Source organism: Equus asinus, chromosome 20 (genome assembly GCF_041296235.1).
Source record: "Equus asinus isolate D_3611 breed Donkey chromosome 20, EquAss-T2T_v2, whole genome shotgun sequence".
Taxonomy (NCBI): Eukaryota; Metazoa; Chordata; class Mammalia; order Perissodactyla; family Equidae; genus Equus; species Equus asinus.
In genome coordinates, this window is record NC_091809.1 from 11,855,365 (window position 1) to 11,879,407 (window position 24,043).

Here is a 24,043-nt window from a genome sequence, read left to right on the forward strand (position 1 = left end):
CTGTTTGCCAGGATCTACTCCCGGCCACACACAGCCGTGTGGCGTAGGGACTGACTGACCTCTAAGTTTAGAGGAGGGGGAAACTGAGTCCCAGGGAGCTTAAAATCCCCGCTCGAGGTCTCCAGGCCCCCAAAGCCCAGATGTATTCGGTGCATTTGCTCAGCGTCTCCTGAGCTCCCACCGTCTACCCGGCCCCAAACAGCCCCTGGGGAGCCGCTGCGAACCGAACAGACCCCGACAGTCCATCCCGCGGTTAAGTGTCTGATGAGAGCACGGGGGGGAAGGCTGCATTAATTGAGCGCCTACTGTTTGCCTCCGCGGGTCTTTGTTCCCCTTCAGCCGCTCACAGGCTGCCCCCCTCCTGGCTGTGACCCTTCTGGTTTTAAAAGAGATGCTGGGCCGGCCGGGTGGTACAGTGGTTAAGTTCGCACGTTCCGCTTTGGTGGCCCGGGGTTCGCCGGCCTGGATCCTGGGTGCAGACACGGCACCCCTTGGCAAGCCATGCTGTGGCAGGCGTCCCACATAGAAAGTAGAGGAAGATGGGCACGGATGTTAGCTCAGGGCCAGTCTTCCTCAGCAAAAAGAGGAGGATTGGCGGTAGATGTTAGATCAGGGCTAATCTTCTGCCCCAAAAAAATAAAATAAAAGAGACACAGCTCCCTGTGTCTTCAGAGAAGATTGTGTGTCCTTAGGAGGGAGCCCCAGGGCGTTTGAATCTCACAGGGGCCTCAGTGTCCTCCCCGGTCAATGGGCACTGGGGCTGCACCGAGCCTTGGCCACACCGGGTGCCGTCCTGCCTCCCCGGGCCTCGGGGGGACCGTCGGTTGGGAATCCTGGTGTCGAAAGGCGACCACAAACAGCCCCCGGGAGGTGGGGGAGGAGAGGAGAATGGGGCAATAGCTCGTGGCTGCCTCCCGGGGGGCAGGAGAAGGAAGGGGTGTCCTGGGGGCCCCTCCTGACAGCTGGGGGTCTGAGAGAATCTCAGGACTGGGGGTGGGGGTCCTGCTTCCTGCGGGATCCTCGGTGGTGGAGATGGGGAGGGCTGGGCGGTGGTGGCACGTGGCCCGGCTTGGGGGCCTGGCCTGGAGTCGGGGGCTCCAAGGAGCCATGGAAAGTCCAGAGCGGGCGCGAGGGGCTGCTGGAAACCTCTTACCGGAATTAACCGCTGGATGCTCCCCACAGCTTTGTGGGGCGAGGGGTTGTTGAGGTGCTCGTTGCACAGACGGGGAAACTGAGGCCCAGAGAGGGGCCCCTGGGGTCACCCAGCTGGGAAGGGCTGGCCCTGTGGGCTCCTGAGTCGCTCCTGTCGCCCCTGTGCTCTGGGGAAGCAGATTTGGGGGGACACTGCTGGGCGGGTGGACCAGGAGCCTCGGCGGGGACCAGGCCTGAGCCCCGGAACCCCGACATTCAGACTGAGCAGAGGCCCCTAAAGTCCAGCCTGATCCCTGCACCCCAAAACCTCCCAAGACACACTCTGTGGAGGGAAAGTCCCCCGGGAAGAACCCCCAGGGCTCCGGACACCAACTGGTGTCCCCGAGGTGTGGGGGTCACCAGCCCCAACTGCTCGGTTTCACCTGGAAATAAGCCCCATTTTAAAAACTGAGGTGAAGTTCACATAACATGAAATTAGCATCTGAAGCGTGCTGTTCAGCGTTTTCAGCACATTCACAGAATTGTGCGACCAGCGCCTCTATCTGGTTCCGGAACATTCCGTCACCCCGATAAGATCCCCCGTCCCCATCAGCATCACCCCCACCCCCTCCCCAGCCCCTGGCCCCCACGAGCCCGCTCTCTGTCTGTGGATCTGCCTGTTCTGGACGTTTCACGTCCATGGGGTCACACGCCGTGTGTCCTTCTGTGTCTGCTCCTCTCCCTGAGCGTCATGTGTGCAGGTCCATCCATGTGGCTGTGTCAGGGCCTCGCTCCTCTTCATGGCTGCGTCGTGCTCCAGCGTGTGGGCAGACACGTGTGTGGACCCATCGTCCATCGATGAGCGCTGGGGTCGTGTCCACCTTCTGGCTGTCGTGGGTCGTGCCGCAGTGGACGTGCACGTGTGCGTGTCGGTCTGCATCCGTGGCGCACACCCGGGAGCAGAATTGAGGAACGGGATGACCCGGTGATTAACAGCGGCGGAGTTGCCAGCCCGTGGTCCGCCAGCAGCGCCTGAGGACACTCGTCATTCTCCGCATCTTTCATTCTGTCTGTGGGTGTGAAGTGGTGTCTCTGTGGTTCCCTGATGACTAACAGTTCTGAGCGTCTTTTGCGGCTGGTCGGCCGCACGTGTATCTTCTCAGCCAGGCATCCGTTCCCATCCTTTGCCCATTTGTAATAGGGTCGTTGGTCTTTTTGTTGAATTGTGAGGGTTCTTTACGTATTCTGGACCCCAATCCTGTTCTTCTCTCCCCTTGGCTGCACCTCTCACCTGGGTCTTGGGTGCCTCAAAACTTTGAAGACCCTGAAGACCCCTGTGGTCAGTGGCAGGGCCCCCAAAGCTCAGGCTGGGGAAACCGAGTCCCAAGCTGGCCTTGTGAGTGATGTTCACAATTCTGCTAATGTGTTGGATGTCAGCTGTGTGCCTACCGTGTGCTGGGCCTTCTGACAATTAATTCACATCACCCTCCCCCGCACCTGGATGTGTGGCCCATTTCACAGAGGGGGAAACTGAGGCACGGAGCGGGCCAGTTGGAGGAGGCCAGGGAGGCCCCAGGAGCGGTTGGCGGTGGAGGCCTTGGGCAACTTCCCGTTTTCCCGCCCGGAGGGGCTGGACCCCAGCGTGGTGGGGGTGGGGGGGGTTGCCGCCAACGGCCCAGGCCCCCGGTATAAAGGTGGCCGCCCTCCCCAGCCACCCCAGACTCCCGGTCATGCCAGCACTCAGATTTCTGGCCCTGCTGGCCGGCCTGCTGGCGACTGCCGGCGTGGGTGAGTGTCCCACCGTGTCCCCTGTCTGTGCGGGGGGGCTGGCTGCAGGGGGAGAGGCCACGTGGGGCGGACCTTAAGGGGGTCTTGAGGCTCAGAGAGAGAAAGCGACTTGCCCAGGCCACACAGCCAGACTGGCCCTCAACAGCCCGGGACGGGGCATGCAGGAGGCCTGGGGTCACCTGTCCTCATGGGGAACAGGGGAGGGGACGGCCCGGGGTCCCCCCAGGGATGGGGCTGAGACTGGAGGGAGCTGCGCCTGCCTCCCCCAGGCTCGGCGGCCCGCGCGGACATCGTGGGCGGCAGGAAGGCCCGGCGCGGGCAGCTCCCGTTCCTGGCCTCCGTGCAGGACCAGGGGCGCCACGTCTGCGGGGGCGCCCTCATCCACGCCCGCTTCGTGCTCACGGCCGCCAGCTGCTTCCGAAACCGGTGAGGGGGGCGGGGGTGAGGAGGGGGCTCTGGGAGGGGGCTCGGGAGGTGGGGGACCCCAGACAGAGGAAGGCAGCCAGGGTGCGGGGTGGGTCTCGACAGGGGAGATGCGGCCGCGGAGGGACCCAGGCCTCCCCTCGGCCACCGGACTGGCCACTCCCCCGTTATTTGCGAGCTTGCCCCCTCCTACCCCGGCCCAAGGCGGGTGCAGAAGGTCTGGGGCTTCCCCGCGAGCCCCCAGGGGCTGCCCCAGCCTGGTGCCTCCCCCCTCCCCCCGCTCCCAGGAACCCCGGGATCAGCGCCGTGGTGCTGGGGGCCTACGACCTGCGGCGGCCGGAGAGCACCAGGCAGACCTTCTCGGTGCGGAGCATCAGCGAGAACGGCTACGACCCCCAGCAGAACCTCAATGACCTGCTGCTGCTGGAGGTGCGCGGGGGGCTGGGGCGTGGCCAGAGGCGGGGGCCCTGGGCGTGGCTGTGGGCGTGGCTAGAGGCGGTGCCGGGGGCGGAGGGCTGTGGGCGTGGCTAGAGGCGGGGCCCTGGGCGTGGCTAGAGGCGGTGCCGGGGCGGAGGGCTGGGGCGTGGCTAGAGGCGGGGCCTGGGCGTGGCTGTGGGCGTGGCTAGAGGCGGGGCCGGGGCTGGGGAGAGGCTAGTGGCGGGGCCGGGGCTAGAGGCGTGGCTGTGGGCGTGGCCGAAGGTGGTGGGGCGGGGCGGGGGGCGGGGCGAGAGGTGGGGGCGTGGCTGGGCTTGGCTGGAGGCGTGGTGGGGCGCGGCTGTGGGCGGGGCTTGGGCGTGTCCATCAGCCGGCGGAGCTCGCAGATGCAGCCAGGCCGCCCCTCCCGCCGCCTGTAGGTGGGCACCCGGGCTGTATCCATGCGATTGTTGATAGAATCTCGATGGACTTCTTGCACCGCGTTTGCTTGCGGAGTTTCCCGGGGCAGCCGGAGTAGCTGGGCCTCCCCGCCCGCGGAAGTAAAAACTGCCCGTTTGTCCGCATCGTCACTGACACTGGGTTTTATGGCTTTTTAAATGTTTTCCCAGCTGTGACGGGGATGGTGCCGTGCAGTTTCGTCTGCGTTTCCCGGAAAAGCCCTTTCCCTTCAGGGTCTTGTCTCCTCCACCCAATCGCTTTCCTGGCGAGAATTATCGATTCTTCTTTTTCTATGGTGGAGGGATGGGAGACCCAGAGAGGTACAGCGACTTGGCCAGGATGGCACAGCCGGGTACCGCCCAAGCTGGCATCTGAACCCAAACCACTGTACAGACCAGAATTCATGTGGCCGCCGCTCTGGGTCCTGGCTGGACCCCATGAGGCTCTGGTCCCCACTTCCTCCCTCTCCTGACTTGGTTTCCCTCCACAGCTGGACCGGGAGGCGAACCTCACCAGCGGCCTGGCGCTGGTCCCGCTGCCCGCGCAGAATGCCACGGTGGAGGCCGGCACGCGCTGCCAGGTGGCGGGCTGGGGGGCCACACGGAACGGGGGGCGTCTCTCCCGCTTCCCAAGGGTCCTCAATGTCACTGTGATGCCCCCGGACCAATGTCGCCCCAACAGTGTGTGCACCGGCGTCCTCACCCGCCGGGGCGGCATCTGCCAGGTACGGGCCGGGTGGGCCCTGGCACGGGCTCCCCATGGTGGGAGGAGGGGTCGTGAGAGGTAATGAGCTTCCCTGTGGTGGGAGAAAGCAAGCCCGGGATGTGGGCCCCGGAATTAGAATTGGATGTTTCCAAACTTGGAGCGATTTAACTGCGTGAGAAACAGTATTTATTAAACACCTACTGTGTGCCACGTCCTGTGCTGGGGGCTGGAGGCACAGGGGGAACAAGACGGAGCAGGGCCCGCCCCTGTGGAGCTCCCAGACCCCGGGGTGGGGGGGGAGTCAGACATGGATCACGGGAGGGGCATGCCCAGGACACCATGATCACGAGGTGGGTGGGGGGGAGGCTGGGGGGCACCTGGTCAGAGCAGCCGCCAGCTCAGGGGTTCCGAGTGGGAGCAGGGCGGGCAGTGCGGCCGGGGGGGGGGATCCCTGACTCGCTGCCACCCGTCCAGGGTGATGGGGGCGGCCCCCTCGTCTGTGATGGTGTGGCGCACGGCGTGGCCTCCTTCTCCCTGGGGCGCTGTGGCAGGGGCCCCGACTTCTTCACCCGCGTGGCGCTCTTCCGGGACTGGATCGACTCTGTTCTGAACTCCACGGCGGCCGAGCGCTGGCCCGAGGGGCCCCCCGCCGAGCCCGTGGGCAGCCTGTGACCTCCCAGGCCCATGCCCGTGGCCTGTGGCCCTTGTGCACCCCCGAAGCCCCCGGCCCGTGTGGCCACGACTCTAATAAACGAGCCATTCCCGTTCTCCTGGCGCCTGACTCTGCTTTGCGGGGGGCAGGGCGGGGCAGGAGGCGGTGACATCGGTGGCCTCCACCCCAGTGGCCTCTGCTCACTGAATTCACACCGAATTCGCTGAGACCGGGCGCTGTTGTCACCTCGGCCTGGCGGGAGGGCGCCAAGGCTCAGAGAGGCCAGGTGACTCCCCTGAGGTCACACAGCACGAGCGGGCTTTGAACCCGCGTCTGTGCGGTTGCAGACGCCCCTCAACACCTGTGGTTCCGGTCGGGAATCTGTGGGGCAAGACAGTCACAGACGACGGAGGACCTGGAGTCACAGATGGCTGACGCGCATAGAAAAGGGCTAAGATTTAATATTAAACAATAAATATAATTACATACAAATAGTATAAAGACATATAATAAATACAATTATATCCTCTACATTCTAGTTTATGGAGCTAAATAAAGCTTTTGTTAGAATAAGCACTTAAGTAATATTTATTATTTTCTATATGTTACTGTTACATTCTATACATTTTCACATATATTTAAAAATATGTAAAATATAATTAGAATAAATCTAATATATAAAGAGCATCTAAAATCAATAAGAAAAACAATAGCAGCCAGGTGGTAACCAGTGGGCGAGGATGTGACCTGAGGTCCACACGGAGGCCCTGCTGGCATGTGGGGAGCCTGAGTGACCCCCCCCAGGGACCCCATGTGTCGGCCGTGGGTGCGAGGGGCTGCCAGCACCGGAGGCACTGGGTCGCCCCTGGGTGGGGCGGATCTGGGGGTGTCTGAGCCAGCAGTACCACTCCAGAAGTCCCCCCGCCCGTCATCGTGCGGAAGGCGAGGGCGTGTGGCCTCAAGGTGCAGAGACTGCAGCCAACCCTCATCCCCAGGAGGGGCCCACAGAGCTCGTGCTGGGTCACCCGGCAGCGGAATATTACACAGCCACAAAAAAGGTCCCGGCCCCAGGTGCTGCCCCAAGGCCCGAGGGGTCTTCACGGCCGGTGGAGACGTGACACCCCAGGGGGGGCAGTGTGTACGTGGGGGACGTTCTCGTCGGCTGGTGGAGCGTCGGGGCCGAGAAAGTGAGTCGGTCTCGTTGGTGGAGGAGGCGGGACGTCCCGATCTCTCCGGTGGGGACTTTGCACACGAACCACACGAGGGCGGCGTGAAATTCAAGGTGAATCGTAGGTTCCAGGAGAGCGAGCGCCAGGGACCCCGACCCGTGGAAGGGGGGTCGCCTGGCTTTGGCTGCTCCAACCTGAGCCCAGGGCCCCCGGTGCCGCCCAGACCAACGGGGGAGACTGAGGCCCCGAGAGGGGGGTGGGCGGCTCAGCAACCCTGACCAACCCAGAGCCCACTTGGAACTTCGAGGGGTCCAGTCTCTCATTGTTCAGACGGGGAAACTGAGGCCCAGGGTGTGAGGTCCCAGAGCACATGGTTTCCCCAGCTCAGAGCCCCCGACGCTGACACAAAAGGGGTCTTTTTCTTTTTTGAGGCGAGGAAAAAGAGACAGAGACAGAGACACAGAGACACAGTGACAGAGAGACAGAGACACAGAGAGACAGAGACAGAGACAGAGAGACAGAGAGACAGAGATGGACACGCTCCAGGCTGGGCCCCCCACTCTTCCCACGATGCCGGGCGGGTCCTCCATGGCCCCCACGGCCGTTGCCGGTTGCACCACCCACAGTTGGAGCGGGAAGGAGCCGAGGCCACAGCTTCCAGCCCCACTTCCCCTCGGCCCCAGCCCGACCCCCGTGGCCCCAGAGGGTTCCTCGCGGTCGCAGACCCCAGGGCCGCCCCCCAGCCCCCGCCCGCACTCGACCCCCAACCCCGACCCCGGCCGCGGGGCGAGGCGCACAGGGAGCAGAGTGCTGGGAGGTGGGGACCCCAGGCCGCCCCCCACCCCCGACTGGTGACTGACCCCTGACCCTCCAGGGAGGCTCCTGGGGCGCGAGTCCTGCCGGGACGGGCCAGTTATCCAGCGGGGTTTGTGGTGTGTGTTTCTTTTTCCTTTTCCTTTTCGGTTAAAGCTTCACTGAAATGCAGCTCAGGCACCTAGCAGCTCAGGGTCTTCAGTGCAACCATCCCTTCCACGTAATTCCAGAACATTCCGTCGCCATCAGCATCACCCCCACCCCCTCCCCAGCCCCTGGCCCCCACGAGCCCGCTCTCTGTCTGTGGATCTGCCTGTTCTGGACGTTTCATGTCCATGGGGTCACACGCTGTGTGTCCTTCTGTGTCTGCTTCTCTCCCTGAGCGTCGTGTGTGCAGGTCCGTCCACGTGCAGCTGTGTCAGGGCCTCGCTCCTCTTCACGGCTGCGTCGTGCTCCAGCGTGTGTGCGGACACGCATGTGGATCCGTCACCTGTGGATGGTCTGTTCGCTCTCGTTTGTTTAGGTGCGTTAACGCCTGGGAGGCGGGCTGTTCTCATCATGCCCATGACAGACGGGGAAACTGAGGCTCAGGGAGGTGGTGTGTCCCGCCCAGAGTCACAAAGCAGAATCCAAACCCAGGCAGCGGGCACTGGAACCAGGAGGGCAACAGCGGCCCGGACAAGAGCCGGAATGACAAAGGGGTGCCCCATCCCGGGCCGGCCGCCGAGAGGATGAGCAGAGAAGGGGGTCGGGAGTCGTAGCCGTGACAGTGGGGACGATGATGGGGTCGTCCCGAGGCGTTAAGTGCACACGTTCCGCTTCTCGGCGGCCCGGGGTTCGCCGGTTCGGATCCCGGGTGCAGACATGGCACCGCTCATCAAGCCATGCTGTGGTAGGCGTCCCACATATAAAGTAGAGGAAGATGGGCACGGATGTTAGCTCAGGGCCAGTCTTCCTCAGCAAAAAGAGGAGGATTGGCAGCAGTTAGCTCAGGGCTAATCTTCCTCAAAAAAAAACAAAAAAAAGCATTTCTTTTTTGTCTCCAAGTTTCTGTAGGTTTAAACTTCTCACAATAATGAGTGAGTTCAAATAAATAGGTAAAAAATAAACATCTCTGCACCTGGCAACATCGGGTGCGTCACTCTCTGGGGGTCTGTCCTGGGCGCTGTGGGGGGTCGAGCAGCATCCATGGCCCCACCCACTCGATGTCAGGAGGACCCCCAGTGTGACACCCACAGATGTCCCCAAACGTCCCCCGGGGCAGGACGGCCCAGGTGGGCACAGGGAAGCCTGAGGCAGAAGTGGGGCAGAAGGATGTTTCTGGGGGGTCTCAGGAGGGGACGCGGCCTGTGGCCCCCCCGCCTTGCCCCTCCTGTCCCCCAGCCCTGGACGCGCCGGCCCCGTCCCCCTTTGCTGGGACCCCGGGCGTGGGGTGGGCGGGAGCCGCTGCCCACACCTCCTGGGCGAGCGGGGACCCCGAGGCTGGAAGGAGGAAGTGGGGCAACCCCAACGGCCTCCCCGCCCGGGGCTATAAGAGGGGCCGGCAGGCGGAACCCCGGAGCCGCCGACCATGACCTGCAGCCGCCGCCCCTCCGGCCCTGCCCTCGCCCCCATCCTGCTGGCCGCACTGCTAGGCGGTGAGTGGGGCTGTGTGTCCATCCGGCCGTCTGTCTGTCTGGGTCCGTGTGACTCTGGGGACATCCACACCTTCACATCCCAGATGGGGAGACTGAGGCAGGCCCGGGGCAGGACTCCAGTTCCTGCTGAGGACAAATGCCTCAAGCGGGGGGACAACGAGAGAAAGGGGGGCCCTGGGTCAGTTGACTCAGTTTCCCCATCTGTAAAATGGGCAAAACCCTGCCCGTCCCTCGTGGGGTACGGGGGCGGTTAAATAGAACCAGCGACTTCCTGGCCGACGCCTGGCATACAGCAAGCGCTCAATGAGCGCACGTGAACGAATGGATGACGGGTGTCGGGGGAAGAACAGGAGTGAGACCCCCTCGGACCCTCAGCCTCCTGAGGGTTTTCGATGCCTCGGTTTGTCTCTCTGCAAAATGGGTCGCGTCGTCGGGATTTCCCTTTTGCTTCTTCACCCGCCCCCCCGACCTTCGGGGCTGGGCGCCGTCAGAGACAGCGCTAGTGACCACCAGCCCCTCCCGACCCCAGCACCCGCCGTCCCCAGGCCCGACCCCGCGCTCGTCTGCGGATGGGGTGACGGAGGCTCCATGAGGCCCCCGCCCGGGTGGGGTCGCCTGGCGGCGCTGCCCTCCCTCCCCCTGTGGGGGGCCCGGTGGGGACAGGCCCCGGTGGTCGCTGACGCCCCGTGTCCCCAGGTGCGGCCCGGGCCGCGGAGATCGTGGGCGGGCGGGCAGCTGAGCCCCACTCGCGGCCCTACATGGTGTCGCTGCAGCGGCGCGGGTTTCCCGGCGGCCACTTCTGTGGGGGCACCTTGATCCACCCCCGCTTCGTGCTGACTGCCGCCCACTGCCTGCGGGACATGTGAGTGTTGGGGCGCCCGGGGGGGGCCGGGCGGGGGGGCCGGGCGGGGGGCTGGGTGGCCCGGTGGTCAGTGCCCCGACCCCCCTCAGGAACCCCCTCCTGGTGAGCGTGGTGCTCGGGGTGCATGACCTGCAGGCGTCGGAGCCCACGCAGCAGAGGTTCAGCATCGCCCGCCTGTTCGAGAACAACTACGACCCAGAGGAGCATCGCAATGACGTCCTCCTCCTGCAGGTGGGCGGATCCCCTCCTTCATCCCTCGGCGAGCACTTATTGAGCGCCTGCTGTATGCTATGTCCCAGTAGGCGCTGGGACAAAGCCCGGTGGGGAGACAGCCGTTCAGACTGTTGCCCCACAAACCCCCCCGCCCCCTGGCCTTCGCCCTGGTGATGACCCCACCCGACATCCTCACCTGGACCTCCCCGTCGGGAGGCCTCCCCGCTCCTGCCCCGAATCACGGTCACTGTCGAGGTCTCCCTGGGCCGCACTGTCATCCTCTTCCTCCCAGCCCCTCCCACCCCAAAAGGGCAGCTCCCCGAGGGCAAAGGTGGGGTCCCCGGGGCTCAGCCCAAGAACCGAGCCCTGGTGAGGTTGGGAGGGTCAATCAGGGCAGGCTCCCTGGGGGAGGTGATGCCGAGGGTTTAGTGAGATGGGGCTGGGTGGAGGGAACAGCATGTGCAAAGGCCCGGAGGTGGCGCTCCGGGGTTGACTCGGGAGGGGACAGCGGTGGGGCCCGGGGACGGGGTCTCAATGCCCGCCTGCCCGCGCTCTGCCGCAGCTGGACCGCCCGGCCACCCTCAACGACCAGGTCGCGGTGGCCCAGCTCCCCGAACAGAACCAGGAGGTGCCCCAAGACACCCGCTGCCTGGCCATGGGTTGGGGCCGCCTGGGCACGCGGGAGCCGCTGCCCCGGGTCCTGCAGGAGCTCAACGTGACCGTGGTCGCCTTCCTGTGCCGACCACACAACCTGTGCACCTTCGTTCCCCGCCGCAGAGCCGGCATCTGCTTCGTACGTGTTTCCCGCTCCGTGGGGGGACGGCTGGGGGGCCGCCCCAGAGCTGAGGGGACGGGAGGCGGGCGGGCGGCGGGGGCTCGAATCCCATGTCCTCCCGCTGGGCAGCAGCAGGCCGTGCTTTGGTCTCTCCATCTGGACGGTGGGCTCACCCTCTGTGAGGGCTCAGGTGCGGGGAACGGCCTCGGCGCCCACGGGCGCTCCCGTCGTATGCGGCGGCCTCAGGGGTCTGTCTCAGGAACCCTGGGGAATCTGGACCAGAGTCAGGGGTCCAGGTATACAGCAGGAGGCCCATAGATGCACGCTCCCCTCCCGTCCACGTGTCTTAAAGAAAATTTGGTGCCAGAGACATTTCACCCTAAATGGTGGGAGGCCACTGTCCCCGGGCCCGATTCCCCGACGTGGCCACGTCCGCCCGGCCTGCGTGACGGACAGGCCTGTCCCCACTCTTCCCAGGGAGACTCGGGCGGCCCCTTGATCTGCAACGGCGTCCTCCAGGGCGTGGACTCGTTTGTGATCCGCGCGTGCGCCACCACTCACCACCCCGACTTCTTCGCCCGCGTCTCCCTCTACGTGGACTGGATCCGCTCCGTGCTGGCGGGCGCGGAGGGCATGGCGCCCCAACGGAGGCATCAGATGGAGGCCGAGGTCTCAGAAACCTGAACCTCCAGACCCCCCCCCACCTCGGCCGCTCCCCACCCCGCACAGGGCTCGCAGGAGCCGCCCGGTGACATCAATAAAAGTCGAAACTCCCTCTCTGCGTCTGCTTTGTCCTTCCCAGGGGTGTGGGGGGACCGCGGCCGAGGGTCCCCAGCATCCAGGTGCCCGAGCCCCAGACCCGGGATGGGGGATTGGAGGCCTGGAGGCGAGGGGGACCCAGGACACAGTGCATCCCGCCTCTCGGATCCCCACAGATGTGGGTTCTAATCCAGCCCCTCCAGTGTGACTCTGGGCAGGTTGCTGCCCATCTCTGTGCCTCAGTTTCCTCGTCTGGAAAGTGGAGTCATCTCAGATTTCCCAGAACTGCCCATGGAGCCGCACCCTGTCCTCAGGGCTGGGGGCGTCGTGCTGGCTCTGGGTTTCTGGGCGGCTTGAGGACCAGGCTGTCGTGACGTGGAGTGTCCAGGGCCCCTGGGGCTCCTGATCCCATCACGGGGAGGCAGAAGGGCCATTGGGGAGGCTTCCCGGAGACGGTGGCAATGCATGAACGGGAACATAAGGAGAAGGGCCCCCGGCAGAGCAGGGCTGTGCAAAGGCCGTGCGTCAGGACAAGCTCGGGGGCGTGCGGTGTGGCTGGGATGGAGTGCGGCAAGGGGAATGGGGGAGGAGGGCAAGTCGGGGAGGTGGTGAGCCGGAGCCCAAAGGGCCACGGAAAGGAACTGGGGTGGGTCTCCAGGTGAGCCTGGGAAGAGGCAGAGGTCACCGGTCAGCCGTGAGAGGGCGAGTGGCCCCAGGGATGAGGCAGTCGAGGCTGAGAGAGAGGCGCCACCCCGCCCACGGGGCACACCGGGGTCGCAGGCAGCTCTTTCCTTATTGATCTACTCTGCCGCCACCTGGTGGCAGCGTACGAACCCATGCAAACGCGAGAACTCCTGGCCTGCCCGCTCGTCGGCTCTTTCCGGCCTCGGCTGACCAGCCCCGGGGAGTGTTGGGCGCTGCTGGGAACCCCCTGCGTTTCCCACGGCCGGGAAGTGGCTTCTGTGAAAAGCCCAGAGGGACATTTTGGTGCCCAGCCTTGGGGGTCAAAGGGCTTTGCCGGAGGGAACGTCGAGGGAGCCCAGCGATGGGAACGGAAAGACCCAGAACCCAGCCCTGGGCGCGTCCTGTGGGGTCACGCGTGGGAACGATGGTCACACGAACGGCCTGGGCCCTGGAGATCAGCCCCAGCGGGGAGCCGAGGACGGGCTCCCGGGAAGAATCAACAGGGTGTTCAGGACGCTTCTCGGAGCTCAGGGAGTAACGGTCCCCGGGGGGGTGGGGTTCTGTCGCGGGGGCCACGCAGCTTAGCGGGGTCACTCCCAACAGCTTGGGGTCCCCCAGCCCGTCCCCAGGTCTCCCCGGGCAACACCCCCCCGTCCTGGGTTCACGGTCAACGCGCCCTCGTCCGAGGACTCGCAGCTCCCATTCCTGAATCCTCGAGACAATCCTGAGAGACAGAGCCGGTTGTCACAACGTCCACTTACAGACGGGAAAACCGAGGCACAGAGGGGTTAAGTCAGGGGCCCCAAGGGAGGCAGGGGGCGAGTGGCCACTCCAGGATGTGAACCCGGAGTTGACACGTGGGAGCGTGGTATACAGGCGGTGCTCCATAAACGCAGCTTTGCTTAAATCTGGTCTCCCTGGCTGAGCCGCATCCCCCAAAGACAGGGCCTCCCCCATTCTCCCAACACCCCCTGGGGCCCGAGACAGGGCTGCGTATGCAACAGGCGCTCACTATGTGCTCGGTGATAACTGTAATGTGATGGCAGGGACCCCACCAGGAGGCCTGGTTGCCTTGCGTCTGACCAGGGGAGGGATGAGCAGCAGACACCGGGCGCCTGCTGTGCGCCCGGCCATCCTCACTGGGAAGAAGTGGGGTTCGCATGCCCATGGCCACACACGGAGGGGCCCCGGGACCCACAGGACTCTGGCCCCACCCGCCTGTTCCCGCACAGGGAGCCGTTGGGCCCCCCGGACCTGCTCGGAGCCGGGGGACGTTGCCTCTTGCGACAGCCTTGGCTCCAGCCGTTGCCACTGGAGTGTCGGGGGAGGCGGGGGGCGGGGCTGCGGGGTGGAGGGTGGCCGGGGTCCCCGTCCCGTTCCCAGTGCCACACACGGTCCAGCCTCCAGGCCAGGCGCGTCCTTTCTCCAGCATGTCCCGCCCCAGGCGTGCGTCGGGCGGAGCGGGAAGGGTCCAGCGAGGCTGGCGGGGGGTGGGGGTCTTTTCCCAGAACCTCCGCTGGTGACCGGGCTGCGGGCGGGGAGTGAGTCACCGTCATGAGCAGCAGCCACAGGGAGGCCGGAAGGCCGAGCCCTGAGAGGGGGACCTGGGGCTCAGGGAGGAGCCCGTCCAGCTGTGGTTTCGGGGCCTGGGCTTGAACCCCGGCCCTCCCACGGCATCACTGACTCATGGGTCCTGCCGTGCCTCAGTTTCCCCATCTCAGCAGAGGCCCCGCAGCCCCTGTCGTTGCCCCTGGGGAACATGAGGATGGTGCTGGGTGCACCACTGTTGTGGTTATTACTGTGCCCTGGGTAAACTGAGGCACGCGGGGGGCCAGCCGACGTCCTCTGGGCCCAGGGTGGCGGGATTTAGCAAAACTATGGGCACCGGCGGACTCGGCCCGTCAGGGGCTCGACGGCCCACCCTGCGGACACGTGCACACACACAACGTCTGGGACAGACGGACAGACACCCAACGTCCAGGGGCAGAACCAGCCTCGCGGCCCCACCTCCCCACGCTTCCTGCCGCGCCCCTCGTCCCCCACGTCCCCGCGGGAGAGGAAATGGGGCAACAGCAACGGCCTGGGCGCGAGGCAATAAGAGGGGCCGGCGGGCGCGGGGTGGACACCGAGCACGCCGACCATGACCCGCGGCCGCCAACCCTGCAGCCCTGCCCTCGTCCCCGTCCTGCTGGCCGCACTGCTCGGTGGTGAGTGGGGCCACGTGTCTGTCCATCTGTCCTTCCTGCCTCTCCGCTGTGCCCCCGACCCGAGTGGCCCCTTGTCCCCGTGGGGAGGTGATGGCCGAGACGAGGACACCTGTTTCCAGAAGAAGAGACTGAGGTTCTGAGTGGTGGGAACCCAGAGCTGGGGTTCGATCCTGGGGGCCGCTGAGCACACCATGGGGTCTCTGAAGCCACGATAATCCAGATCTGTCAACGCCCTGGCTGGGGGACCGTGTAGCTCCCTCCTCCTCGCTGTGCCTCAGTTTCCTCATCTGAGCACAAACAGCTGTGACCCCGAGGGGTTCTGGTGGGGGTTGGGGGGCTGACCGGCCTTGATCCCTGTGTGTCCCCAGGCCCCGCGCTGGCCTCGGAGATCGTGGGCGGCCGGCCGGCCCGGCCCCACGCGTGGCCCTTCATGGCGTCCCTGCAGCGGCGAGGGGGCCACTTCTGTGGGGCCACCCTGATTGCCCGCAACTTCGTCATGTCGGCTGCACACTGCGTGAACGGCCGGTGAGTCCCGCACCCTGCCTCCCAGCCCTCAGTTTCCCCTTCTGTCTGGCTGTTGGGGATGGGGGGGACCGCCCCGAGTCACCCCCGTCCCCCCCTCGCCGGCAGCAACTTCCAGTCGGTGAGGGTGGTGCTGGGGGCACACGACCTGGGGCGGCAGGAGCCCACACGGCAGACTTTGGGCGTCCGCGGCGTCTTCGAAAACGGCTTCGACCCCGTGAACCTGCGGAACGACATCGTGCTTCTCCAGGTGACCCGGCAGGGTGGGTCTGTCTGTGCCTCAGTCTCCCCTCTGCCACACGGGGAGACGAGCCCCAGCCGGCCGGGCCGTGGAGAGAAGGAGCAGGACGAGGCAGGGAAGCTCCGAGCAGTAGTCGATCAACAAATCCGTTTGCATTCGTGCGCCGTCGAAGACGCCCACATTCGGGCAGGCAGGAGACTTGGGGCCAAAACCCTCCCTTCCTGCCTCTCTCAAAGCTATGATGATTCTCTGGGAATGTTCTAGAATGGGAGCTTTCTAGGCCTCAGGGTTGCCCACAGTTTGTCTTATTGAGCACCCACTGTCACGTCCAGGGACGCCTCGGGCCACTGCGGCTGCTCCCGCTTGCAGATGGGGAAACTGAGGCCCGGGGTGGGGGGAGTCGTCGCCTGCCGCCCCAGGTGACACTCTGGTGCCCTGTCCCAGCTCGACGGGTCGGCCAGGATCAACGAGAACGTGCAGGTGGCCCGGCTGCCGGCCCAGGGCAGGGGCGTGCCCAGCGGGACCCCGTGCCTGGCCATGGGCTGGGGTCAGCTGGGCACCAACCGGCCGTTGCCCAGAGTCCTGCAGGAGCTCAACGTGACGGTGGTGACGTCGCTGTGCCGGCGCTCCAACGTGTGCACGCTGGTGCAGCGCCGCCGGGCAGGCATCTGCTTCGTGAGTGCCCCCCACCGTGCGCGCCCTGCACCCCGCCTCCCCTGGCCCCGCCCCCGCCCCGCCCCGGCCCCGCCCCATCCCAGGCCCCGCCCCTCACCCTGGGCCCCCTGCCCCAACCCGGCCCGCCACTCCCCAACTCGAGGCCCCGCCCCTGCACCGAGCCCCGCCCCCAATCCCCGCCCACGCCGCATCCCAGGCCCCGCCCCTCGCCCCAGGCCCCGCCCCCCAACACGGGTCGCAACGCCCCTGGGCCACGTCCCTACCCAAGCCCCCCACCCCCTGCGCTGGGCCATGCCCCAATCCCCGCCCACATGCCAACCACACCCCCTAACCGGCTCCGCCCCATTCCCAGGCCCCGCCCCTCGCACAGGCCACGCCCCAAACAGGCTCCGCCCCATCCCAGGCCCCGCCCTTCGCCCAGGGCCACGCCCCCCACTCCACACCACACCCCCCAATTCCCTGTCCCCACCACGCCCCCACCCTGGGCCCCCAGCTCCCTGACCCTGCCCGGCTGCAGCACGACCCAGGGAGGGATGCCCCAACTCCAAGGGGGCCCCCTGAAGCCCAGCCCCCCGACGTCGTGCGGCTCCGCAGGGCGACTCGGGCGGGCCGCTGGTCTGCAACGGGCTCGTGCAGGGCATCGACTCCTTCATCCGCGGAGGCTGCGGCTCGGGCTTCTTCCCGGACGCCTTCGCCCCCGTCGCGCAGTTCATCGACTGGATCAACTCCATCCTCCGCCGCCACGGGGACCCTGCGAGCGCGGCCAGCTAGGACGGGCTGCCCCGCTCCCCGCCCGCCCCCACCCCGGTCACCCCACCCCGCCTGCCCCCCGCCGGGCCCTTCCCACGTCCCGTCCCGCGGCCTCCAGCACAATAAAGACCCTCCCTGTCTCCTGGATTCGCGTCCGGCTGCGTGTCGGTTGTGCAATCGGGTGTGGAAAGGGGTGGGACCACCTCACGAGTACGCTGCCACCAAGTGGCGGCAAGGTCAGGGCCAGGGGACGAGAAGCCCCTTCCCCACCCTCCTCCTCGAAAGGAGGCCACTTGCTGTTTCTGGTTTCCTTCCCGTAAAACCCACTTCCACTGGGTCGGGGTGACACAGGGCGATGGCGGGTGTGCCTCGGGTACTTACCTGGCACGAGAGTTGTTCTGAGCCTTGGCGGGAGCCCAGTCCTCTGGCCCCACTGCAGCCCTTGAGGGGTGTCCTCTCCGAACCCCGCCCCACGCATGAGGCTGTGGAGGCCCAGAGCGATGGGAGCTGAGCCCAGGCCCGGGTTTGAGGCCCAGCTCTGTGACTTTGGGCAACTTGCTTGCTGTCTCTGAGCCTCGGTTTCCCAGCTGTCCAGGAAGAGCCCAGCCAGGGGTTGGGTCCCGGAGGCCTTGGCTGCATTGGGTGATGGCGCCTGTCCCCCGCCTCCCTGGCCATTTGCTCTGACACGTGGGGAGGGCAGAGCTCCTGTTCCTGAGGGAACCCGGGCCCAGATGGAACCAGCCCTGGGGGAGGCCTGCGCCCCACTTCTGCCTTTCTGGGCCGGGTCCAGAGGCGGGGACAATGACATGTGGCCTCTGCCATCGTGTGGCTCGCAGGCTGATGGTGGCAGAGGAAACAGCCGCCAACGCAAATGAAAAAACGAAAGAAGTACCTTCAGATGATGCCCCCACATGCAGCAGGAGTTTGGGGTGACTCGCCTCCCGTCCCTGCCCTGACCCCCCGGAGCTCATGGCCTGGGCGGCCCCAGGGCCTTTGCCTCCATTCCTGCCCCCATCCCGCTCCCCCCACTGCCCCATGATGCCCTCCCCATCCCACCCCCCGCCCAACACGGCGCCCGGCGGTCTCTCCACGTCAACGCGGCATCCGGGGTCCATCAGGGTTGTTTACCAAAACGGCCCATCTCGCTGGGTCGCCTCCAAATTTTGTCGCAATTACATAATTGTCCACTCTTGCGAAATCCGGGCTCCACATCCCAATGGTGTTTGTTCAGAGTGTCTGATTTTAACGAGGAGACGTCTTAGGGTCTAATTGATTGCATTTGTGGTGTTATTTTCTATTCTTCTCTGCACGTATGAAATTGTCCTCCAGGAAGAGAAAAGAAACCGAGGGGAAAATGTGGCGCGCTGTTCCCACTGGGGACGGCCGAGGTCCAGCCCACCCTGCTGGTCCAGCACCTGCCTCCGTTGTCTCCTGAGTGTTGACCCACCATCTGCACCCTACAGACGGCCACGTGACCCAGGGTCCCGTCATCAGAACCCACCACCCCCTTTCCCCAGTGATTGGTTTCCCAGGGGTGTGCCATTCAAACTCAGCCAATTTGCGGCCGCCTCAAGACACTGGCTGGAGTGATGGGGAATGAGGAGGGCCCACTGAGCCGCTAGGCTGAGTGTGGGGCCCCTGGGGCCACAAAAGGGGAGCCTGGTGAGGAGAAAAGCCATCCAGGAGAAACCAGAGGCACAGACCTGACACTGTTCAGGTGCCTGGATCGAGCCACACCTGAAGCTAGACCCTGAACTTCCCATTTAAATTTTTTCATTGAAGCCTACACCCAGTTCGACTTGGTTTTCCCATCACTTGTGTCCAATCGTCTTCCCAGCTGCCCCCTACATGCCACTTTTCCAGTACTGTTCTTGTTGGGCTGTCAGGCCCCAGAGCCACAGCAATGGGGACAATGGTGTCAGGCGTCCTTCCTCCCACCCCCACCCAACCTTCTCTCCAAGTTGGAGGAGGAAGGGAAAGAAGGGAGGAGGAGAAGAACCAGGAAATGCTTGTTTACAAACTGGCCTCCAGCTGTTGTTGCGAAACCTGGGGGGCACTCTGGGGAGACGGGGCTGGGGGCTGGGGGATCCACCCTCTGCTCTGCCTCCTGCCGTTCCCGGGGGTCTGCTCCCCACAGTGCACCGGGGCCAGCTCCGGGCCGGGGCGCAGAGGCGGGAGGCACCCCAGGGGTTGCTGACTCCGGGTGCAAAGTCCCCCAGGAAAGAAGCCGCAGTGGGGGGAGGCGGGAAGGCGGCTCCCCTTTCCCCAGCTGGGCCGCTGCCCACCCAGAGGGTTTATGGGAGCTGCCCGCCTGCCCCCTCCGCCCTCATAAAAGGGCCCCCGGCCCCGTGGGGCCAGTGTCGAGGCTGCAGCTGCATGATGGCGGACCGCGTGGTGCACCTGGCGGCTCTGATCCTCCTGGGGGCCGCCGTATGTGGTGAGTGGACCTGGGCCCACAGGGACAGCCGGGGGCCACCGGCCTGCAGGGCAGTCAGCTAGGGGCCCCTCCATCAGCAGGACTGACCCCAGCCCCACTCGGTGGCAGAAAGAGGGGACAGGGTCCGCGAGAATGGAAGGCTCTGGAGATTAAGGAATTCTCAAAACTCTGAAATCGGAGCTTTCTGCGCTCTGTGCACCGGGAGGGTCCGAGGTTCTGGGTGGGAAGCTGGGGGGCCGGCGGGAAAGGCTGGCGGGAGAGGAGGGTCGGTTTCCTCAGCCCACTTTTCTCTGTTTAACTCGAAGTCCTCAGGTCAGAGTGTAGGGTGAGAATTGCCCCAGACCCCACCACTCCCTATTGTCTGTCCCCTCGGGCATTCCTCCTCGGACCCCCGATTTCAGGCTCTGGGGAGGTGGGGGGGAGAGGATCCCAAGGATGGAATTCCAGGTGTGAGGGGCTGGGGAGGCCTGGGGGCTGCAGGGGGCGTCCGAGGGCTGGGCTGCCACCGCCCTGAAGCCCTCGCCCCGCTGCCGCCCCCAGCGGCGCAGCCCCGTGGGCGGATCCTGGGCGGCCGCGAGGCGGAGGCGCACAAGCGGCCCTACATGGCGTCGGTGCAGGTGGGCGGCAAGCACGTGTGCGGCGGCTTCCTGGTGGCGGCGCAGTGGGTGCTGAGCGCGGCGCACTGCCTGGAGGACACGTGAGTGCGGGCGCGGCGCGGGGCGCGGGGCGCGGGGAGCTGGGGGTGGGCTCTGACCTGCGTGGACCCCCCGCTCCCGCCCCAGGGCCGGCGGGAAGGTGCAGGTGCTTCTGGGCGCGCACTCCCTGTCGAGGAACGAGGCGTCCAAGCGCCTGTACGACGTGATACGCGCGGTGCCCCACCCGGAGAGCCGGCCCGAGACCATCGACCACGACCTCCTCCTGCTGCAGGTGCGCCCGGTCCGGCCGCGGTGCCTCCTGCTGCCCCCGGGACCTCGCCCCGCCTCCTCCCCTTCCCCGGTCCCTGCCCCCACCCGTCCCCCCGTCTAGCCACAGCCCCTCCTGCTGCACTGGGGACCCCCGGGCGTAGCGCGGTCCCTCCTGCTTCGTGTCCCCCTGGCTGACCCCGGGCCCTGACACCGTCCCCCCACAGCTGTCTGAGAAGGCCACGCTGGGCCCCGCCGTGCAGCTCCTGCCCTGGCAGCGCGAGGACCGCGATGTGGCGGCCGGCACGCTCTGCGACGTGGCCGGCTGGGGCGTGGTCACCCACGCGGGCCGCCGGCCCGACCGCCTGCAGTACCTGCAGCTGCCGGTGCTCGATCGCGCTACCTGCAACCTGCGCATCTACCACGACGGCACCATCACCGAGCGCATGATGTGCGCGCAGAGCACCCGCCGCCAGGACAGCTGCAAGGTGCTGGGGCGGGGCCATGGGAAGGGTTTGAGCCAGGAGGGGTGGGGCCAGGAGGAGGGGCGGAGCCAAGAGGGGCGTGGCCAGGGAGGGGCGGAGCTAGAAGGGGCGGGACCGGGGGCGGGGCCATGGGGGCGGGGCCACGAGAAGGGGTGGAGCCAGGAGGGGCGGGGCCAGGGGCGGGGCTATGAGAAGGGGTGGAGCCAGGAGGGGTGGAGCCAGGAGGGGCGGGGCCAGGAGTGGCAGGGCCAGGAGAAAGGGTGGGGCTAGGAGGAGGGGCGGGGGCCGGGCCCGTGGCAGAGGGGTGGACCCAGAGAGGTGCGAGGCATGTGGGGTGGGGCCAAGAGGTGGGTGGGGCGCCAGGGGTGGGGCCAATAGAGGGGGCGGAGCCTGTGAGGAGCCGGGTGTGCGGGAGGGCGGAGCCAACAGAAGGGGCGGTGCTTGAGGGCTAGGGGAGTGGGCGTGGCCTGAGCAGGTTTAGGGCTGAGATGGAGGGTCAGTGACACAGCAACAGGCCCAGGAGGGGCTGCCTGAGATCAAGGCAGGGCTGGGAGCAGAGGCGGGATCTGGAGGAGGGTGCCGGGCCGAGCTCGGAGAAGGCCGGGAGTGGGGCAGCGTGGGGCAGGGTCGGAGGAGGGGGCTGAAGCCCGGGGGCGACAGGCCTGGAGAGAAGGCGACCCCCTGCGAGGGGCGGGGCCGGGAGCCTGGAGGCGGGGCTTGGCGGGCGGGGCCTGGGGAGGTGGACGAGCGAGCGGGCAGGCCGGGGCCGGAGCGCGGAGCGGAATTGCAGGGCGGAGAAGGAGCGGGAGGGGAGGCGTGGCCTGCAGCCACCCTCACACCCCCCGCGCACGCAGGGCGACTCCGGGGGCCCGCTGGTGTGCGGCGGCGTGGCCGAGGGCGTGGTCACCTCGGGCCCGCGCGTCTGCGGCAACCCCAAGAAGCCCGGCATCTACACGCGTGTGGCCAGCTACGCGGCCTGGATCGACGGGGTGATGGCCGGGGACGCGGCCGCCTGAGCGCGACGTGAGGGGCGGCGGGCGCGGCCGAGCAATAAAGTCCCGCACTTCTGCATCCGGGCAGCCTTCACTGAGCGCGCGCCGCGTGCGGGGCCCGGGGGGCGGGAACGCGCAAAGGAAGGCGCGCCGGTCACGCGGTGCCCGGGAGTGGCCAGGTGGCGGGGCCTGGGGACACAAGCCTGGAGCCGGGCCATGCAGCGGCGCCCTGACTCTTCCCTGGAGGCCGGAGAGCCGCCCCGAGGCCAGGGAGGGGCCGCGGTGGGGGGGAGTCCCCTCTCCGTGCGGCCGAGGTCCAGCTGAGACTGAGAGACACAGAGACCCTCTCAGTTGTGTTCTTAGAACCCGTGTCCAAATGGGGAAGCTGAGGCTCGGAGAGGCCAGGCGAGTCTCCCGAGGTCACCGGGAAGCTGCTGGGCCAAGCCTGGACTCGAACCCAGGGCCACGGCGCCTGCGCTCAGAGGCCGTCCCGGGGCCGTGAGGCTCGATGGGGGAGGCCGGCGCACTTACCCGGGCAGCCGCGCTGACGCGGGTCCAGCCACCTCCCTGCCCTCCTGGGTAGCCACACAGAGGGGCAGAGGGCAGAACCCAGCCCCAAGGCCCTTTCTCACACCCGGACGAGGGTCCCAGGAGGCCCACACCTGCTAGTCTCGAGGCATTAAGCCTAGTCCACAAAGGAGGTCAAAACCTCTTGTTGAAAAAGAGACCGAGGGTCTGAGGGGACCTCACGAGCCCCACAGAGGTTGAGGTGTCGAAACCGGAACCTGCGGGGGGTTGTTTCCTGCCACAGAGCGTCCACCTGGGAGCCCTTCCTTCCTCCACACGTGAGAGTTTGTCCTGCGTGCTGGGCTTCGGGCAGCGTGATGTGGAAGGCCCAGCCTCGCCCGAGGGAACCAGGTGACACCCCAGGGTGCCACCATCCCTCGTGAATTCCACGTGTGACTTGAGACGTTTAAATAACAGGCGAAGGGGGCAGGGCCGATGGTGGCCTCACCGTCAGAGGTCGTTCTGTCCACAGTGCTTCCTGGATGGCACGGCGCCGGGCCGCGGCTCTGGAAGGCTCCGGGGGTGGGGGTGGCGGGTAGGACCATGTGCCGTCTCAAAGGAACACACAGGATGTCCAGCTAAGTGGGGATTTCAGGAAAAACGACCCCGTTTATAATGCACCCACGTGACGCTGGGACAGGCGAAAAACTTCATTGTCATCTGAGACTCGGACCCTGGCTGGGCACCCGCACTTCATCTGCCACGCTGGGGGGACACGTGTCCAGGCTGTCCCTGTGTGTCCACTGAGGGTGGCCCAGACTCGAGGGCACAGGGTGGGAGCAGCCCTGGGGCGGGTGGTGAGGCGGGGAGAGGAGGGGTGGGTGGATGGGTCTGCCCAGCAGAAGAGGGGACGGACGGCCCTCGCAGGAGGCACAGCCGGGCCGGGCCTGGCAGGGGACTAGTGCTGTGCGCCCTGCAGGGACTCCTGCCATCACAAGCGCTGGACGAGCCTGTGGCCCTGCGGGGCCCCTTCCAGCAGCTCCCCACTGACACACGGGTCCTCCACATCGGTCAGGGTCATCACAGGTCCTCCACGTCAGTCAGGGTCGTCAGCCGCGGTGGAGGGGACAGCGGGGGACCCGGAGCCACCGGGAGGGGCAGGGACACCAGGGTGTGCAGGGGGGGTGGGGCCGTGTGGCTGTGCCCTGGACTGCAGACCGGACCCCACTCGCAGCTGAGAAGTCAGGGGCCACCCCTGGGCACCCCTCCTCATTTGGGTGCTGGTGGGCCAGGTGGCGGGTGGGGTGTGGGGCTCACGACTGACCGGGGTCCTCGCCCCTCTGACGCTGCAGCCCCTGGGCATTTTCACCCCATCCTGTGCTCAGTGGGAGCCCTGGAAGGTTCTGGAGGAGATGGTTGGGGGGGGGGAGTGAGTGGCACTAAACGCAGTGTGCGCGTGCGTCTTCTGAGTCTGAGCCGCCGCGTGGCCTCGGCTCCCTCACTGTGACACGGCCCGGCGGCCCGGCTCCGAGGAGCCTGCGGGAACTCAACCAGGGCGCTCGGGATGCGTGCAGCCCGCTGACGAACGCCTCTTCCTGTAACAGTGACACTCCGCTGTCCTTGATCCCAGAGGTGGGAACTGTGGGGACACATGGGTGTCACAACGCCCCTGGTGGGGGACAGGACAGGGGACAACAGAACCTCAGATCCACAGACCCCCCCCTTCAGCCCCAGAGAACATTCCAGCAGGGCCCCCATGCTGCCCCGGATGCTTCTGCGCAGCTGGGCACCTTTGGTCCCAATGGGCTCGTCCCAGCGATTGGCAGGACGTTCTGATCGTC

The 24,043-nt window shown here is 66.3% G+C and overlaps 4 protein-coding genes and 1 long non-coding RNA gene across 6 annotated transcripts; 4 read left to right on the forward strand and 1 right to left on the reverse strand.

Moving 5' to 3' along the window:
• Nucleotides 1–4: 4 nt before the first annotated feature.
• On the forward strand, nucleotides 5–5,694 carry AZU1 (azurocidin 1). Its single transcript, XM_044753695.2, has 5 exons — nucleotides 5–2,919; nucleotides 3,189–3,345; nucleotides 3,630–3,771; nucleotides 4,706–4,939; nucleotides 5,395–5,694. The coding sequence occupies exons 1-5, from the start codon at nucleotides 2,862–2,864 to the stop codon at nucleotides 5,590–5,592; spliced, it is 789 nt and encodes a 262-aa protein (XP_044609630.1). The 5' UTR covers nucleotides 5–2,861; the 3' UTR covers nucleotides 5,593–5,694.
• Nucleotides 5,695–8,424: 2,730 nt separating this feature from the next.
• On the reverse strand, nucleotides 8,425–10,971 carry LOC139041261 (uncharacterized). Its single transcript, XR_011496078.1, has 4 exons — nucleotides 10,463–10,971; nucleotides 10,183–10,358; nucleotides 8,675–10,042; nucleotides 8,425–8,554 (listed from the first exon to the last, which is right to left on the reverse strand). It is a non-coding gene; the product is annotated as an uncharacterized lncRNA (long non-coding RNA).
• On the forward strand, nucleotides 9,117–12,257 carry PRTN3 (proteinase 3). Of its 2 annotated transcripts, XM_044753694.2 has the most exons (5): nucleotides 9,117–9,191; nucleotides 9,888–10,053; nucleotides 10,143–10,284; nucleotides 10,829–11,059; nucleotides 11,519–12,257. In XM_044753694.2, the coding sequence occupies exons 1-5, from the start codon at nucleotides 9,125–9,127 to the stop codon at nucleotides 11,723–11,725; spliced, it is 813 nt and encodes a 270-aa protein (XP_044609629.1). In that variant the 5' UTR covers nucleotides 9,117–9,124; the 3' UTR covers nucleotides 11,726–12,257. The 2 variants fall into 2 exon arrangements, with proteins under 2 accessions (XP_044609629.1, XP_070347683.1); XM_070491582.1 differs by having other exon boundaries at nucleotides 10,829–11,655.
• A 193-nt stretch (nucleotides 12,258–12,450) lies between these two features.
• Nucleotides 12,451–17,187, forward strand: ELANE (elastase, neutrophil expressed). The gene is made up of 5 exons (XM_044752190.2): nucleotides 12,451–14,691; nucleotides 15,060–15,216; nucleotides 15,322–15,463; nucleotides 15,899–16,129; nucleotides 16,724–17,187. The coding sequence occupies exons 1-5, from the start codon at nucleotides 14,625–14,627 to the stop codon at nucleotides 16,898–16,900; spliced, it is 774 nt and encodes a 257-aa protein (XP_044608125.2). The 5' UTR covers nucleotides 12,451–14,624; the 3' UTR covers nucleotides 16,901–17,187.
• A 1,672-nt stretch (nucleotides 17,188–18,859) lies between these two features.
• CFD (complement factor D) lies at nucleotides 18,860–21,774 on the forward strand. Its single transcript, XM_044753696.2, has 5 exons — nucleotides 18,860–19,316; nucleotides 19,857–20,013; nucleotides 20,099–20,243; nucleotides 20,446–20,706; nucleotides 21,558–21,774. The coding sequence occupies exons 1-5, from the start codon at nucleotides 19,256–19,258 to the stop codon at nucleotides 21,717–21,719; spliced, it is 786 nt and encodes a 261-aa protein (XP_044609631.1). The 5' UTR covers nucleotides 18,860–19,255; the 3' UTR covers nucleotides 21,720–21,774.
• The last annotated feature ends 2,269 nt before the right edge of the window (nucleotides 21,775–24,043 follow it).

Bases quoted from the DNA above. Each gene is read 5' to 3' on its own strand.
- CFD (XM_044753696.2), top strand. From the start codon at position 19,256: ATGATGGCGGACCGCGTGGTGCACCTGGCGGCTCTGATCCTCCTGGGG. The intron at 19,317-19,856 runs GTGAGTGGACCT...TGCCGCCCCCAG, and splicing joins CCTGGGGGCCGCCGTATGTG to CGGCGCAGCCCCGTGGGCGG. The intron at 20,707-21,557 runs GTGCTGGGGCGG...CCGCGCACGCAG, and splicing joins GCCGCCAGGACAGCTGCAAG to GGCGACTCCGGGGGCCCGCT.
- PRTN3 (XM_070491582.1), top strand. From the start codon at position 9,125: ATGACCTGCAGCCGCCGCCCCTCCGGCCCTGCCCTCGCCCCCATCCTG. The intron at 10,054-10,142 runs GTGAGTGTTGGG...GACCCCCCTCAG, and splicing joins GCCCACTGCCTGCGGGACAT to GAACCCCCTCCTGGTGAGCG. The intron at 10,285-10,828 runs GTGGGCGGATCC...GCTCTGCCGCAG, and splicing joins ATGACGTCCTCCTCCTGCAG to CTGGACCGCCCGGCCACCCT.
- ELANE (XM_044752190.2), top strand. From the start codon at position 14,625: ATGACCCGCGGCCGCCAACCCTGCAGCCCTGCCCTCGTCCCCGTCCTG. The intron at 15,217-15,321 runs GTGAGTCCCGCA...CCTCGCCGGCAG, and splicing joins GCACACTGCGTGAACGGCCG to CAACTTCCAGTCGGTGAGGG. The intron at 16,130-16,723 runs GTGAGTGCCCCC...GCGGCTCCGCAG, and splicing joins GCCGGGCAGGCATCTGCTTC to GGCGACTCGGGCGGGCCGCT.
- AZU1 (XM_044753695.2), top strand. From the start codon at position 2,862: ATGCCAGCACTCAGATTTCTGGCCCTGCTGGCCGGCCTGCTGGCGACT. The intron at 3,772-4,705 runs GTGCGCGGGGGG...TTCCCTCCACAG, and splicing joins ATGACCTGCTGCTGCTGGAG to CTGGACCGGGAGGCGAACCT. The intron at 4,940-5,394 runs GTACGGGCCGGG...CCACCCGTCCAG, and splicing joins GCCGGGGCGGCATCTGCCAG to GGTGATGGGGGCGGCCCCCT.